Genomic DNA, 16,023 nt, shown 5'->3' on the forward strand with positions numbered 1-16,023 from the left:
CCAGCATCATTCTTAATAAATCTGGCCCATAGGCATCTTTTGAGGTCTTTTTTGTGTCTCTGCCACTTTAAGCACATACACTCTGCTGTTTGCACTCACTGCAGTGCCTGCGAACCAGTATCGGTCCCATAATATGGGAAAAGCCTACTGGTCAGAATTTTTCTTTTGATTATAATTACGGCTGTATTCTTTTAATTGTGTATTAAGAGGACTGAAGAAATCTTCAGTTGAATCTAGGTCAGCTGTTTACAGCTGTTTGCGCTCATACATTAAACTAAAATAACCATCTCCTCTTTAAAGCGGGCTATGGGCTTGACATTCTGTCAAGACGGAAAATGTCCATATTCCCTCATAATATCAAAACCATTCTGCTCTCAAATCGACTCTGCGTGCTGTTTATATCTGTGTGTGTTTCCTTAGAGTTCAGAGACTTAGAAGTCAGGTTGATTGAAGGCTCTAAATTGCCCGTAAGTATGACTGTACAGTAAGTGTTTGGGACTGTCTGTCTGTGTTAGCTCTACAAGAGACTGGCAGCCAGTGTTTTCCTTCCTTCCATCTAGTGCTTGGAAAGGCTCCAGTCTGATGTAGTGCCTGAATACGAGTAAGCAGTTTGAAAAAGACCTCAAAAATGAATCAGTTTGTCATACCTGACTTTGTGGATCAAAAGGCTTGAGTTTATGGAGCCCTTACAAGGAAAAGGAAAATATATGAATCTTTAGTTTATCTTTATATATTATTTTTTGAACATCTGGAACATGCTTAGAAGCGTTATACGACTGTGAGCTGTGGACTACTGTCAGAGCAGAAATAAAACTCACACTCTTACAGCCACTGCCCTAAAATAAAGCACTTAACCCCCCAGCTGTTATGATGGATCTTTTTGGTGACCAGCAAAGCTCTTGGGTGTGTGTATGGTGGTATCTCTAAAGATACATTTAAAGTACTGAAGTGGTTAATTCTGCTTTTTTCCCTCCCTTCTGTCTGCAGGTAGAGCCTCTCTGCATGGGAAGGCCTCCCTGCAGATTGACCCAGTGCGCTCCGAGGACCAGGGCTGGTATGAGTGCAGGGTCCTGATGCTGGAGCAGCAGTACGACACCTTCCACAACGGCAGCTGGGTGCACCTCACAGTCAATGGTGAGTCATCTGGCCAAACAGCCTACCTTCTGACCTGGAAGTGTGAGTCTGTGAAGACAGAAAAAAAGAAAAAGAAAAGAGGATCGGCTTAAGCTCCGTGTGTTTTTATGATAATGATAATCACGTAGCTTTATCATTGGCATTTCAATTAAAGATGTGGGAATGGTACATTGTTATTAGAAAAAATCTATTTATTTATTTTGCTTTAAATATTTAATTTCGTTCATTTTTTTATGCTAACTGGACCTTTTTTTAGTTGCTCACAGGCCTCCTTCTTTTACTCATTTTTCATTTACAGAAAAATTCAAGTTTATCAGTGTATTTGAGTCAGGCACTGTTTTAGGTCACTCCTGTAGCTCCTTCATAAAAGGCCTCAAGGAAAAAAAGGGATGAGCGTCTGGTTAGAGGAGGATTGATTGTGTCTAGTTTAAGGCGGTTCCGGCAGGGATTGTCTGTGATAGTCTGAGAGCTATCAAACTGATGACCAGGCGGAAAAAAAATCTGCACCTTTGCATTTCTCAGGAATGCCCCAGCGGCGCAGAGACTCCTGTGCAAAGTGTGTCTTCACATTGCGCAGCGATGCCTTTGTACTCTGTGCGTTTCAGCCTTTTTCGGAAAGATATTCGCAGTAAGCTCCTGTTTTACAGTTGATGCTTGCTGCAGATGCACGGCGCAGCAAAGATGCAATAAAGAAACCGCGGCACACTCGTGCAGGAGACGAGATTGTGGAGTACTATCAGTCGCAATTCTTTTGTTAGCTTTTTGGTTACTGATTTTATGTGTCAGGGAATGTTTCCTAAGCAGACTTTTGGAAGAGAAACCGAAAGCGGTGAATTTCTTGCATTAAAGCGTCACAGGACTCTAAGTTCAGAAAGCTGTAATCCTCTGTGCTGTTAGAGAGAGACTTTAGAGACAAAGTACTGTCAGGCTCATTCACATGTATATTTTTGGTCTGTGAACTTCGAGCTTGAGAGCTGTGTGAAAGTCATGCATATTTGAGTTGATCATGCATATGTTTTACAAGATGCTTTTCTCGTATTTGAATAGTGATTACACTGCACTGCGTGCAAAATTCTCTATGAAAAAAAAAATCATTTATACTGTCCAGTGCACAGCATAATCACTTTGTAAAAATGGTGATTATTGGTGCTTTGCTTTGAATTTGTGTTTTGCCACATCGGGCATTGCAAATGATTTTCTAAAGCGTGCTCCGTGTAACGGACGTTAACTCAAAGCTGACACGAGAGCATCCCATTTCGCGTGCTTGTGTGCGGCTGAAAGAAATCTCTGTTTGCTGGTTAATGTCGGATAGGGTGAATCGGTCATAGTGAGCGTCACCTGCGCACTCTTGTGATGTTTGGAGTTTGTGAACATCTGTAGGCGTGTGCGTATGAATGTCTTGTTGTGTAGGCATACTGCATCTCTGTAGCTGCTTCATCAATATTCACTTTCAACTGCCCCCCTCCCCTCCTTCGTGTGCTGGTCTCCACTCCTGTCAGGCCTTCCAACAGAAACAGAGCTCCTCTGGCTTCAACACATCTAATAATATCCCCGAATCTCATGTATATTTGGCATTTTATATGTCTGCATTTTGTATGACCTCATGTATGTATGCAATGCCGCTCTCGATAGAGTGCACGCACAGCTCTACTCACAGATGGACATGTTTTGCTGGTATAAATATTTAGTTGGAGTTTTGTTATGTAAACAACAGACAGACATTCATGAAAAAATCAAAAGCTGTTTCAGCGTCTAGACATCTAACAGGGGAGTTCATATGAAGCCTTTTTGCTACTGTTGTCCCCTAAATGGGGGTCTGTGAAGGAAGCAGGTGCCATTTTCGTCTGGCCTAGGCACAGACACTAAGGGCACTCATTTCCTTTGGCCGTTAGTATTTGCATATACTGCTTCTTTGAGTTCCTGTGACTGGCCTTAACTTCCTGCCAAGCGGAGAGGGAATTCATGCCCACTCAGTGGCAGGTGTCAGATGGCAAGGCCTTGTGCCCGAAAAAGACACTAAGGCTACTCTCTCTCTGTTTTCTCCCTCCCTCGTCTTCTTCTTGCCTTTGTAAGAAGCATAGTCCTCAAGCATCAGTAAGCTTTTTAAGAAAGCAAAAAGAAAGTGCCCCATCATTGTCATGTGATTTTAATTTTATCCATGCATATTTAAACTTGAAAAAAGAGACGCAATCAGACCTTGCCACCATGTCACTGGGTTAGTGATGGCTTGGCATTTAGGTCCCATTTGGTCGATGCAACTGGGTCCCAAATGTCAGCTCCATTTATTACCCGTGTGTATCTGTCTTTGTCAGTCACTGTGCTGTCCACTATGGTGAGTCTGGGGTGAACAATCACCCTCCAGACTTTACGGGAGCCCAGCTTGCAAATTTAAATTAGAGGTGGGCGTACAAAATGTAATAAATACTGTGTGTATGGTGAATAAGATGCCCCGATAAAAATGATAAGCTAAAATTAACAAATGTTTTTCTCTATTATGACTCTTGTATAACTGTGTGCTTGTATTAACCAGAACGTTAGTGATGCAGCAGCTTATCTGGCTCACAATCCATCACAATTCGCAGGTTATTATATAAAAAATGACAGATTTGATTTTGACCTTGAACACAATTTGGGTGAAGACTTTCGTGAACCTTGTCTGCAAGGTTCGATCGGACGAATATATCGAGCTGATTGGACAAATATATCGACTATCGACGATATATTTGTCTAATAGAAGGAGCTAATAGAAGCAGTCAACATGAGAAAAAAAAATAATAGTGCTGTTTTAACAGCACCCTCTTTCATCTGCGAGCAAATGCACCCTCCTCAGAGTGCGCCCAAATGCTTGTTGATGGAGCTGCAGAAGCTGGTGACAGCCTATCTAGCAAACTTAGCCGGATGATGGACACGTACATGCGCTTGCAAGTTAGTCGTGTTTCAGTACTTTGCTCGCACTATACGTCGGCACACCGCTTTGGTTACATCCTTAGGTTTACCTTTTTCATCTGGTTTAAAGCCAAAGAAACCCCAAATTGGCGACTTTATATTTTTTTAGTGCTGTCAGCGCCGTCGTCATGACTTACGCGATTAACAATTAACCCATGTGAAGCGCAAAATCCCTGAAATGTCTCTGTCAACGCATTTCGGCAATTTGTCCAAATTTTGTTCATTCTGCGCTCCAGATGGTTTGAGAGCGTTAAAAATTTTAATCGTGATGACCGCGTTTAAGCCGCGTTAATGCTGACAGCATTTTTGTTTTGCTTTTTTAAACTACTTCGTCCATGTTTGGACTTCTTCTGTGTCGTAAACGTGCAAATCAGTCCGTGCATGATTACATTGCCCCGCCCATCAAAAAGTCTGCGCATGCGCGAATATATCACCCATCGGCGATTGTTGGACTGACGATTGCCGATTGGAAAATTTTTACATATCGCCCAACCCTAACAGGTTGTAATTGTTGCCCTGTGGATGCTGATGCTGATAGGAATTTTGGCCAATACTGATTTCTTTTTAAAAAGTCTAACTGGCAGCACACACAATCAAAAATTCACTTTTCTTCAATTTAAAATATTCACATTTCCATCATTAAGAAAATTCATCTCAGGTTCTCATAAACTGCATTAATTGCATTAAGTATTGCTGGGTCTTCTCTTATGGGAGCAACTGAAAATAAAGTGCTCTGGTACTGGAATAAATCAGAATGAGCTGAAGCTTTACTTGACATATTTTGCCTTAGCAAACACAAGCAGGTGTAACAGATTGATATAACAAACAAATGTCAGGTATTCACATCATTTTCCAGCGTATTTGTAAATTCGCCTGACAACAGGACTTTTCTCTTTTTCACTCGTCTCCATAGTTTTCATCATAACCGAGGCTGCTATATTGTCGCTGGCTCGAAGCACAGGAAAGCTTTATCCTTAAGCTCACTGTATTTGTTAGTTGTTTCAAAATGTCCGTATTCAACTGGTTGATGATTTGAATGATTATGTTTTTTGTCACAAAGGTCTCACTGTGATGGAAATGCACAAATGTTTTAGTATTAATTTAAATGAACAGAAACTAGTCTTACAGCCATTTATTACTCAGAATTACAGTTAATGATTCAGACATTCAAATAAAATTTAGACTGTATAGTGAGTAGGGATAACTTCCAGCACAGCCTGTTCCAGAGTTAATATCAAATTTCCTAAAAGCTATGATGTATTCCAAAAATATGCCTAGAAAAGACAAATGTGGATGACTCACATCAGTTTTTCACTGTAATTAAAAACAAATCTGACAGACATAAAAGCACCCTTGTGCTCACGCAGCTCTTTCTATAAGTTTGAGGAGGAAAGCAACAAACCGAGATAAACGCACATTTGTTTTTGAAGTTAAGAGTTTATGTTAGTATGATCATCTAATCTACAAAATAACCTACGTCCACCTAAAGAAAAGAGATGGATGGGATTGTGGCAGTGAAGAAGTGAGAGGAAGTAAGTTGTTTCTCCTCTTAATTACACATGAGACGCTGTGGAGTAACTTACGTATGCTGACATTAGAAGAGGGAGGAAAGTGTCACCGAGTGCCTCTTTCTTCTCTCTGCAGCAGTTTACACTTAAATCTTTGAGACTCGTGATGTGAAATCAATGAAAATATGTACTCCAATTCTCCATATTCTCTTAGGAACAGATACAAGAAAAGGAAAACAAAAAAAACCCCAAAACAAGCAAGGAAATAAAATGACGCAAACACAGTCTTGAGTAAATAAGCCTTCAAAAAGAACAGCCTTTACCCTGCTTCTTAGCATCCAGGCCATCTGCTGATGTGCTGCATGGCCTACAGAGAAGAACAGGGGGAGTTTGGGAACTCCAAACATCTTTTAATGTATATAATTGATGAAGAGATGCTGTAAGTAGGGCGCAGATTTAATGCTCAGCTTACTTTTTTTGTAGAGCAACTCCCAGGTTCCCCAAGTATTGTGACACTTCCTCTGTGATGAGTTGTACCTGACGGTGTGAAACAAATCCCAAGTTGACCAAAGTGCCTGCTGCTGTCACCAGCCCCACCATGTATGCCACCTATTTCCTGTCAGCTGGTGCTTATTCCCTTGAGAAAAGCTTTGGGATTAGAATTAATAACAGCGCTTACAGTGGAGGAACAAGTACTCAGGTGATTCACTTAAGTGAAAGTACCAGTGCTGTAAAATTTCCACGTTACAATTAAATGTCTCACGAGTAAAAGTGCAGAAATATTACCTGCTAAATATATCCACCCATACTCTATATGTAAAAATCTTGAGCCATCCCTCATTTCCCTATATTTTGCTAGGAAAATAGATAATGCAGTATATGAAGCAAAAACAGTACAGTTCTAATTTCCTTTTCTTCAAGTAGTTTTCAGGAATAGTTCTCCAGGCATCTTGAAGGACATTCAAAGCTCTTCTTTGGATGTTGGCTGCGTTTTGTTCCGTTCTCTGTCAAGATGATCTCGCACTGCTTCAATAATGTTGAAGATCCGGCTCTGGGGAGGCCAATCCATGGCACAGTCTTCCACTGTGTCTTTTTCTATCCCAGCATGCTTTTACTGCATTGGCATTGTGTTTTTTGATCATTCTCATGGTGACAAATAAAGCCAAGGCAATCAGATGTTTTTCAGATGATATTGCATGGTGGATCAAACCCTGAAAGTACTGGATGAAATGCAACCATGAGAGAGTCTCCACCATGTTTTACAGATGACTGCAAAAGCTCTGTATATATTTATGCAAGTTGAACCATAAATTTCAAATTTGGATTCATCATCATGTTTTCTCACTGATTTTTTACCACAGTTCTCATGTAACTTGACGTAGCTCAGAAATGTCTTCTGTTTTTCCCATCCTTAAGAATGGCTTATTGATGGCTACCCTTCCACCGAGACCATATGTGATCAGATTTCAGTGAACAGTGGATTGATTAAGTGAAGAGTCAGATTATTCTCTCAAATCTGGTGCCAGGATTTTCTCTTCCTTCTTAAGGTCACAACATTCAGATAATGTTCACCAGGTTTGTAATGCAGCAGCATTGTGCTATTAATGCTGCTGCATTAGAGTGCAATCAGCATTTTTCTACTATTTACCAATATCTGGTTTTGTTGAGTGGATTCCAACGAAGTCAGTCAGGTCAAGAAGATCACAACATAAATTGGACTTGTTGTGAGATGACTGATGAAGTAGGAAAGAGGAAACACCAGCTGTATTATTATAAATATTTCTATATTTCTCTCTGAAATACTGGTATAAATTAAAGGAGATATCTCCTCTTCAGAAACGCAAAATGTCCTGGAGCCGAAGCATGTCGCTGTTTATGAGCTTAAAGTTGCTTTTCTTGAGTAAACGTACTTGGCTGCATACATATTACAGCCACCAGTGACAATCAGTGACATACTATACATGCAGAAACTCATAGTGAAGCAGTGGCACAGGGTTGCCTCTTAACTAAAATAATGCATCATGATCCGTTTAATGTAACCGCCGACCCATCAACTGCATGATACGTAAATCAGTCATGCATTTTATTAGAATCTCCATTAATCTGCTGTATCATATAATGTAATGAGTGTTAGGGAGCGAGAGGGCAGAATGGACGGGCAGATGTCTAAATGTGCTAATTGGCCAATTTGTTTACTCCATGCCAGGTGCTTGTGTGCAGTCTAAGCATGGCAGCACTCCCAGCGGCAAGCGGTGACCCACTTGTATAGCAGTGCCTTTTTCCCCCTATTTAACTAAACACAGTGCCACTACTTATAATCAAAATATTATGTTGAACCACTGAAAGCAGCTGGCTGAGGAAGCCACAGTTTATTGGCCTGCAGGAGCTGGTGAACAGCTCCCGTGTGACTCTTAGCGAAGCTCTGATACATCAGGTGGAAATGCAGCAGTGTTACAAAGTGGTTTTGTATTAAAAAACAAAACAAAAAGAAGGAAGCCTGCAGGGGAGCTTGTTATCAACCCTGGTACATGTCCCACTGTGCAAGTGTTGCATCATGTCCTATCTGAGGAATGCCTGTTTGACTTAGACCCTATTTACTTCAGATTTCTGAAATGTGTCTTGGACAATTAGCTCATGAGTGGACAGCACTAAATACAAGTGTAAATGACCGCAGAGACTCATTATTCTCACTCAAACAACTTGCCGAGGTGGCGTGGGACACATTTGGCCTTGTATCTTTTGTACTGTAAACACTAATTTGTCCTGATGCCCAGCGAAAACACAACGGGAAAATATGTCACCAGTGTGTCGGTTTTTTGGCTTGTGTCCCGTGTCTCAAAGTCACAAATGACTTTGGCCTGACAGCTTCAACAGTTGAATCATGCGTACACATGTTCTTCTTTGCTTGACGCATTTTGGATGCGTTTTCTTAGCTAGTTCTTGCTCAGTCAAAATAACTGTGGACAGAAATCTTGGGGTCACGTGGGGTCAGCTGGAGATTGAAAACACACGATAGACACTTCTATGCGCTCTCCCTAACCCTAATCCTATCCCGCACTTTGGGAGAGCAGCGCCAACCACTGCTAGCAAATGCTGCTTTGCAATATCAAACTAAAACATTTAACTGAATCCTAAATATCTATTGAGATTATCTAAAAAATAACACACATATTATGTGTGTTATAATATCTAAATATCTAAAAAGCCTCTAAGATGTCTCCACAACATTAGCATGGTTATTTTGTTGCCTTCAGATCTGTTTTTCTGGTGTAGGACTTCCATGCAACAAACTCTCAATAAGATCCACATTTCCACTGTAAACTATTACAACAAAACCACACTTTTGACAGAAGTTGAAATGAGCCGGCGCATTTGTTGACTCCGGAGAGTTAACTTTTGTCTAGTCCAGCCTGTGCTTTGTAGTTTTGTCTGTTTCTTGTTTGAATCCTCTCTATTCTTCTCATTCCCTTTACTTTAGAATTGCTCACAGCAGATTGCTGCACCTGCTTCTGCTGGAAGTCTCTTCTTGTTGATAGGGAGTTCTTCCTCCCCACTGTCACCAAGTGCTCGCCCATTGCTGGGGTTTTCTTTGTAATTAAAGGTGCTTAAGGATGTAAAGTGATTTCAAATTACTACAATTGCGTATTCAATGGAAATGTCCACTGGCTGTCCACTTCTGATCCTACTGCCCAACCAGCTGTAAACAGATACCTCCTAAAATGGACAGCTGTACTACATGTGCCTGCAATACAACAGCCGTGCAGAAGAGCCCAATGGCAGAATGCCTGAAGCCATCTTGGTGCTGATTCAATGACTCTGTGTCATCTTGGAGCCTGTAGTTTGCTGTGCTATTAGGGAAATCCCTGAGTGTAACACAAATTCAACAGCACTGCAAACTACAGTACAGTTTTCCAAACTTCTCCAAAATGAAAAGGAAAAAAAAAAGGACTGCACTTATAAGTCAGCTGCCATGCTACCTCAGTAAGGTTGTTCTTAGCCATAGAGATACTTTGCTTGATGGTGTAGCCAAACACATTAAAAAGGTGCTGCAACAGTATTACTGAGGACCGGGTGCGATTCCACCCCTGGTCATTTGGTGTGTCTCTTCCACCTTTCTCCAAATAAAAAATGAGCATCTTTGAGGCTTATGTTAAAGTAATATGCAGGTATTTAGTGATGAACCAAAGTATTTAACATGTGATGATGATTATGAGGTAAGGCAGTCTCAAAAGTTAGAAGTAACATGTTACAAAAGTCTTTTTAACACATTATGTGGTTACCATTGAATCAATCCAATCAATCAACTGCACCAGTCAATCAATGTAAGGAAAACCTATGATTGTGCTTAAGAAGCAGTGAGGGAAAAGGGCCTATGCCAGTCCATAGAATAGCTTTAGAGATTTTTCTGTCTGGATACTGGGATGGTACCAAGAATTCCTTGTCCTATGTTCTCCCCAGCTCCACCTTCATTCACGGAGACGCCGGCGCAATACGTGGAGGCGAAGGAAGGGGGAAGCACTGCGCTAAGCTGCTCTGCCCAGGGAAATCCAAAACCAATGATCAGCTGGCTGAGGGAGGGGGAGGAGCTTGCAACCAACGCAAAATACTCGGTAAGAAAATATCATGGACATAACTCAGATTTATGATTGTGTGCAAAAATAGAAGTGGGGTTTGTGCACAGATGGCGTCATCCGCTGAGCCCATCTGTACTGACAGTATGTTGTGGACTATGTCTCACTCGGGCTAATGTCAGTTTGTTCTATTGTCGAGCTGCTTCATGAGCTGTGGTTTAGTCTCTAAACCTGATGTATTGTCCGAAGTCTGAAAAAACAGCAAAACCATCCCATCGTTTTTGTACATTTAAAACATTGCACCACAGACTTGGTGTACAAGTAGTGGAAAGCTGCAGATATTTGGCTATTTAGGACACAATTATGTCATCGCTCCAGGATGACTGACAGTCAGGCTGTTCTGTCTTCCCTGTGATGTCGTTAGGAAAAATAAAAATAAACCCTGCATAATCTGAACAATTTTAAGCACAGCTTAGTGGCACACCTCACATTTCTGAGCCCTCTTTGTTGTCTGGTGATGCCTGACTGTTTTTTTAAACTCCCAAATGCAGACAGCCTGATGTCATGGCAAGGATATTTCTGGCACTGCCTCAGTGCTTGCAAACATTTAAATCAGGTTTGTGGTGTTAGTTGCAACAAATCAAAGACAGTCAACCCACAGCTCCATGACAGATGATTCAAAAGCGGCAAAAGCTTCGACGAGCGATGATGCATTAGAGCCATAGGATGTCGAATCTTGAGTGAGCGGTGCAAGTGTCACTTTCTCTGGAGTGGAGGATCGCTTGCTCTCACTATACTATGAGAAGCACAACCTGCACCTACACGTCTGAATGCAGCAAATTCATCTCTGGAGTTAGTCTTGCAAAAGTTAAGTTAGATATGGGAGGCTGACTCAAACATCAGCTAATTGCTAAAACAAAACGCACACACACCAGACGCACAAACGCCTGTAACAGATGCAAGCAGATTAATTTTTCATACTGCTTGTAATTGTTTTTAGGATTTATCAAAGGTGCTTGCATGCCTTCACATTCTCGTATGTGTCTGATATTGCAGTCTTCTGCAGGCGCTATCACCTTTCGCAGCTGCCTGTGTAACATACAGCAAAGGAAGTGACAGCAGCACAGAAGCGTGTCTGTTAAAGGCCTCGTTTCCTTTCATTTTCGCCTTTTTTGCCCCACCATCAGTCGCCTCTCTTTAACACCATTCCCTCAGTAAACGATTAGACAACATTCTGATGCATTATTAATCTCCCCTTTTCGGCATCAATATTACATTAGCCCTAATATGAATGTTGCACTAAAAAGGAAAATCTTTAGTGAGAGCCAAATGCCAAATTCTAATAACCTCACTTTGCATTTATCGTCTCCCCTCGCACATTCGCCTGTTTCTCGCTGCATCTCCCCTAAAATACGGGAGAGCTCCTTTCTGTGCTGAGAGGAGAGCTGTGTGTGTGTGTGTGTGTGTGTGTGTGTGTGTATGTGTGTGCGATAGGGAGCATTAGGATATGTTTGCTCACCCACATGCTCAGATCCACGGAGACGTCATGGAGAAAGGGAGGAATGTGACAGACGGGGTTAGAGAGGAGCAGAAACACTCATCCTCCACATTCTCCTCCTTCTTCTCCTCTCTTTACTTTCCTCATTTTTTTAAAGCCCGGAAAAAAAGATGTATTAAGTAACCAGGAAACTGAAAAAGAAGACTTTTAAAAAACTCAGGAAGGCAGTGGCAGTCAACGAAATATCATTCTCACTGGAGTGAAGTGCATAGGACAGAAGTTGAAATTCTGCTTACTTTCCTCACACTCACCTTAGATTGAGTTCAGCTATGGCACAGAAAGTATTGGATCAGAATGACGACCAGTGCATGTCTTTAGATTCTGTTAAGATTACTGTGTGTTAACATCACTGCTGCATTTGTGTTGTGTATGAGTTTAATGATTTGATCTAACAGTGGTTTAGACTCTTTGGCTTTTTTAGATTCAGTGCAACAACAAATGCCAGGATTTAAAAATATGCTAGACCACGCTGTCCCCGAAACATGCTTGATAGCTAGCAATGACAAGCTAGCTAAAAATAACCTTTTGTGCATGAGTGTCTTTGTTTGTGTTACACTCAGCCTCTGACTGAACGTTTCCAGCAAACATTTCAACACTGAATATCTGTCAGATGGCGGTCTTTTGTCGATGTCTAGTAATGGTTGAAAAATAGTTTCAAAATAAAAGTTGTGGGACCTCAATGTTGGCTAAACATATCTCTTAAATGTCACATGGATGTGGTTTGTTAGACTAATGACCAAAACTTTCTGGTTTAAAAGAAGAAGAAGTCAATGGAAAAAAACAGACACCACAAGGTTGCTCATGCTTCACTTCTACTGTGCTAACTTATTGCACAGAAAGGGTCATGGGCCAATCACAGTGGCTTATGGTCAAGACCTTATAACCAATTGGTCACAGCTTGGAAAGCACTGGTCACTAGGAAAAAGTGTGTATTCCCCATTCAGTAGGTGAGTGGTTACTGGAGCTTGTTGGCAGATTGCCGTAGTTGCTCATCGTCTGCATAGAACATGCTGAATTGTGTACCACTGTGTGGCCATTTTCACCAAACAATAGCTAGCAACCTCCCACAGCTGCCAACTGGTTGGAGAATACACATTTTTCTTACAACCACTGGCTGACAGACAGTTGTCAAACAGTCTCTAGGCCTGTGTGCCTGAGGCTTTAGCAAAACACAAGCTAAGTTTACTTCACTGTTCGGTCCAAATATAGACTGTATGTAAAAGATGGATGTAGCCACCGTTGATATTAAGCTTCATAACAAGACAAAGAGCAAAGGAACCAAAGGCTGTTTTTCCAAAGAACTCTATGTAAAGACAGCTTTTATTTACAACCCTCCTATTGGTCATTTAAAAAATAATGCAGGTTAAAGCACTTAGGAATTGGCTACATTTAAAATGTTTATGTCTGCATTGAATCTATGTAGAGCCTACATAGATTTTGCTCCCAATGCACTAGTTAGCATTAGAATTACGAGGAAATGAGGGTACTGAGTGGGCCAGTCGCAGTTGTTGTGAGCTGCCTGGGCTGCATATTCACATTTCTAGGGAGCTATACATCATGTTATGGCACTAGTTACAGTTTAGGTTTTCAGAAGGGCTTACTGGTTACAGTACCCCATGGCATAGATAGTTTAGAAACATAAATTCAGACCAGGGCCCGTATCCCTAAAGATTCTGAGAATCCTCTCAGAGAGCTCCTAACTTAACCTAAAAATTCCTTGCCAGGAGTTTTAGCTTAGAAGTGATTCCAGAACATTTTCAGTGAACTCTGAGCAAGGAATGGATGGAAAATCCTATCTTAGTGAGGAGGTGTGGTTGACCCCGTTGCTAGGTATGAGTCATCATTTCAAAAGCCATGATTGGTTGATCCTACAAGTTTGATGGAAATGAGCTTTTGGTGATAATGAGCAAAGGATGTACCCTCAAATCAATAAACATATTATACACTCTAATCTTATGCTGACTGTAATTGTAAATAATATTTCACATTCAAGAAAATATCTGGAAAATGAATAGTAAGCTGTAGGGGTTATAGCCATTAGAATCTAAAATATGTGAAAACTTAAACTCATTACACCCTGTTCAAATAATGATTCGTGTCTTATTTGCTCATATTAATATCCTAGCTGGCATATTTTGTACTTTCACTCCCATATGGACCCCGTTGAAAACGAGATGGCCTATCTCAAGAGGCTGTCCTTAATGAAGTAGAAATCACAACGTTACAAGTCCAGTGTGGTCTTAACGAGGGTAACACGGCTCAGCTTTTAGCAATGTCTGTGACTGCAGACCCAAGTCATCACTGCTGCATTGTTGCATTTTCCCGGTTGCCAAATACCTCAGGGTTGTGATTACTTTCGTCTCCGGTGTAATAGCGTTGTGGCGTCGAGTTGGTGAAGTAATTGCATCTCTAAGGAGATCCACCACAAACATGATTCCTGCACGATCCAATCTGTAGCATCTCAATAATTCCCTGTCATCCAGTGTTTGCAGGACATCTCTCCTGCCTCTTCTGTTGGCCATTTTGTGCAGCTGCTTAGGGGAACTCCTAAGCCACTAAAAGTCCTCTTCCCTGCTCTTAGCAGATCTCGCCTTAGGAGCCCTTTTAAGCGCTAGGAATCTTGAGGAATAGCTTTTATATTAACTGGGATTGTCGTGTCACTTTTAGGGGAAATTCTAAGAAAACGTCATGACTCTGAGAATTTTCTTAGAATTTGGCCGCTAGGAGCCACTTTTTGCACAAAGATTCTTTAGGGATATGGGCCCAGATCTCCAATTCTCACCTGGTATCCCAAAATACCTGATGATTGGATGATGGGTGATGATTGGATGATTGGACTGCAATCATTCTTTTATGGCATGCTCAGTTTGGATCACCGAACAATTTTGCACTAATCACACAAAGAAAATTTTAATTTCAATTTTAGAGAGTGAATGCCGCTAACGATTAATGTAATTCATTTTAGCCTTTATATAAGCCTTGAATAAGAGAAGGTAATTTAAAGTAAATTGCATGTGAAGGAGGTGAACTGGAATTGGAAAGAGAGCATTATTTTTCTATTAAAATAAAGACAGTTTCATTCCTTCAGTCATTTTTGAACCAACAAAGCAATAAATTCACCTTAAATAAGTGGTTACTTTACACTCCTAGAACCAAGTGTGCCACACACAAGGGTGTTATCTCGCCATTAACATTGTTATGATGGCGATGCAGCTCCCCAACAACCTTGCAAAAGTTAAGCTCTGCTTTGTTTGCTCTGCTTGTACCATAAAGCATCTGAGAGACAGATGAATAGCAATAATTCTGCAGGCGTAGCAGATTCTCCGCTCAGCTGTGTGAATGGACAGACTACAGCTGTGTGTGACATGAATGGACAGAGCCTCTCGCCACCTGTTGCATAATTTATGAGGTTTGGTTAATGTGTTTTTCCTCGCCGCTTATTGGTTCTCATCAGTGCCTGCACACAGGGATGTACGGTAACACTGAGTTAGACGTTACCAAGGTGACCATATGCAGGAATCACACCTGGAGCTAATAAATCAGGACACACTTGTGACTTTTAAGTCTTTTTTTTGCATGAAACTTTGACCTGTAGTAAAATTTAACAAACTACATGATCTGAACAGAATACATTTGAGGTACTATACAATTGTACTTCTATTCATCTATATGGTATCATTCTAATTATAACATTACAAGGGCTTTTAAGTTTTAAATTTGCCATATAAAGGCTGGATGTTTATTTCTTTCTCCTGCCCATTCATTTGCAGGTACACGATGGCAGACTAACCATCCTTGGCATCACCAGAGATGACAGAGGGGCGTACACATGCCGAGCCTACAGCGACCAGGGAGAAGTGCTCCACACTACCCGTCTGTTGGTTCAAGGTGATGTCTCCTCAGGATGAGTAAAACAGATATACAAGTTACAAATATAAAAGTCGAATCCGAATGTGTTTTGATATTTTGCCAGATTTTTCATTGAAAAGAAAAATCTTTCCCCGTCTCTACCGGAGGCATACCACTCTGATTGCATCGATATAGTAGTTAGGTTCCATTATTTATACTTAAAGGCAAAGCTCTGCACTCCTCTGGGGTACTGATGTATGTAACATACCTTCTGAGTCTGTATCGGGCAGTCAATAGCTCAGTCTGGGGCCTCTGTATGTGAATGTGTGCACAGCCATGTGTATACAACAGGATCTGTCTAAGAGCGCGTCACTGTCTGTCTCCGGTCCATTAACCAGGCTCTCTGCTAGACACAGATCAGATAGATGGTTGTGATAGCAGCCTCGCTCGGTCTCTT

General features: G+C 41.2%; 1 protein-coding gene across 4 annotated transcripts in view; it reads left to right on the forward strand.

The window, feature by feature from the left end:
* Positions 1-16,023, forward strand: part of igsf9ba (immunoglobulin superfamily, member 9Ba) — a 73,443-nt gene that overhangs the window by 27,389 nt on the left and 30,031 nt on the right. For all 4 annotated transcript variants that reach the window (XM_040008584.1, XM_040008586.1, XM_040008587.1 and 1 more), the window contains exons 3-5: positions 988-1,134; positions 10,047-10,198; positions 15,488-15,605. In XM_040008584.1, coding sequence (XP_039864518.1) covers positions 988-1,134; positions 10,047-10,198; positions 15,488-15,605 — 417 coding nt within the window. The remainder of the gene's footprint in view (positions 1-987; positions 1,135-10,046; positions 10,199-15,487; positions 15,606-16,023) is intronic.

This window comes from Simochromis diagramma, unplaced genomic scaffold, assembly GCF_900408965.1.
Source record: "Simochromis diagramma unplaced genomic scaffold, fSimDia1.1 OVJJ01000344.1, whole genome shotgun sequence".
Taxonomy (NCBI): domain Eukaryota; kingdom Metazoa; phylum Chordata; class Actinopteri; order Cichliformes; family Cichlidae; genus Simochromis; species Simochromis diagramma.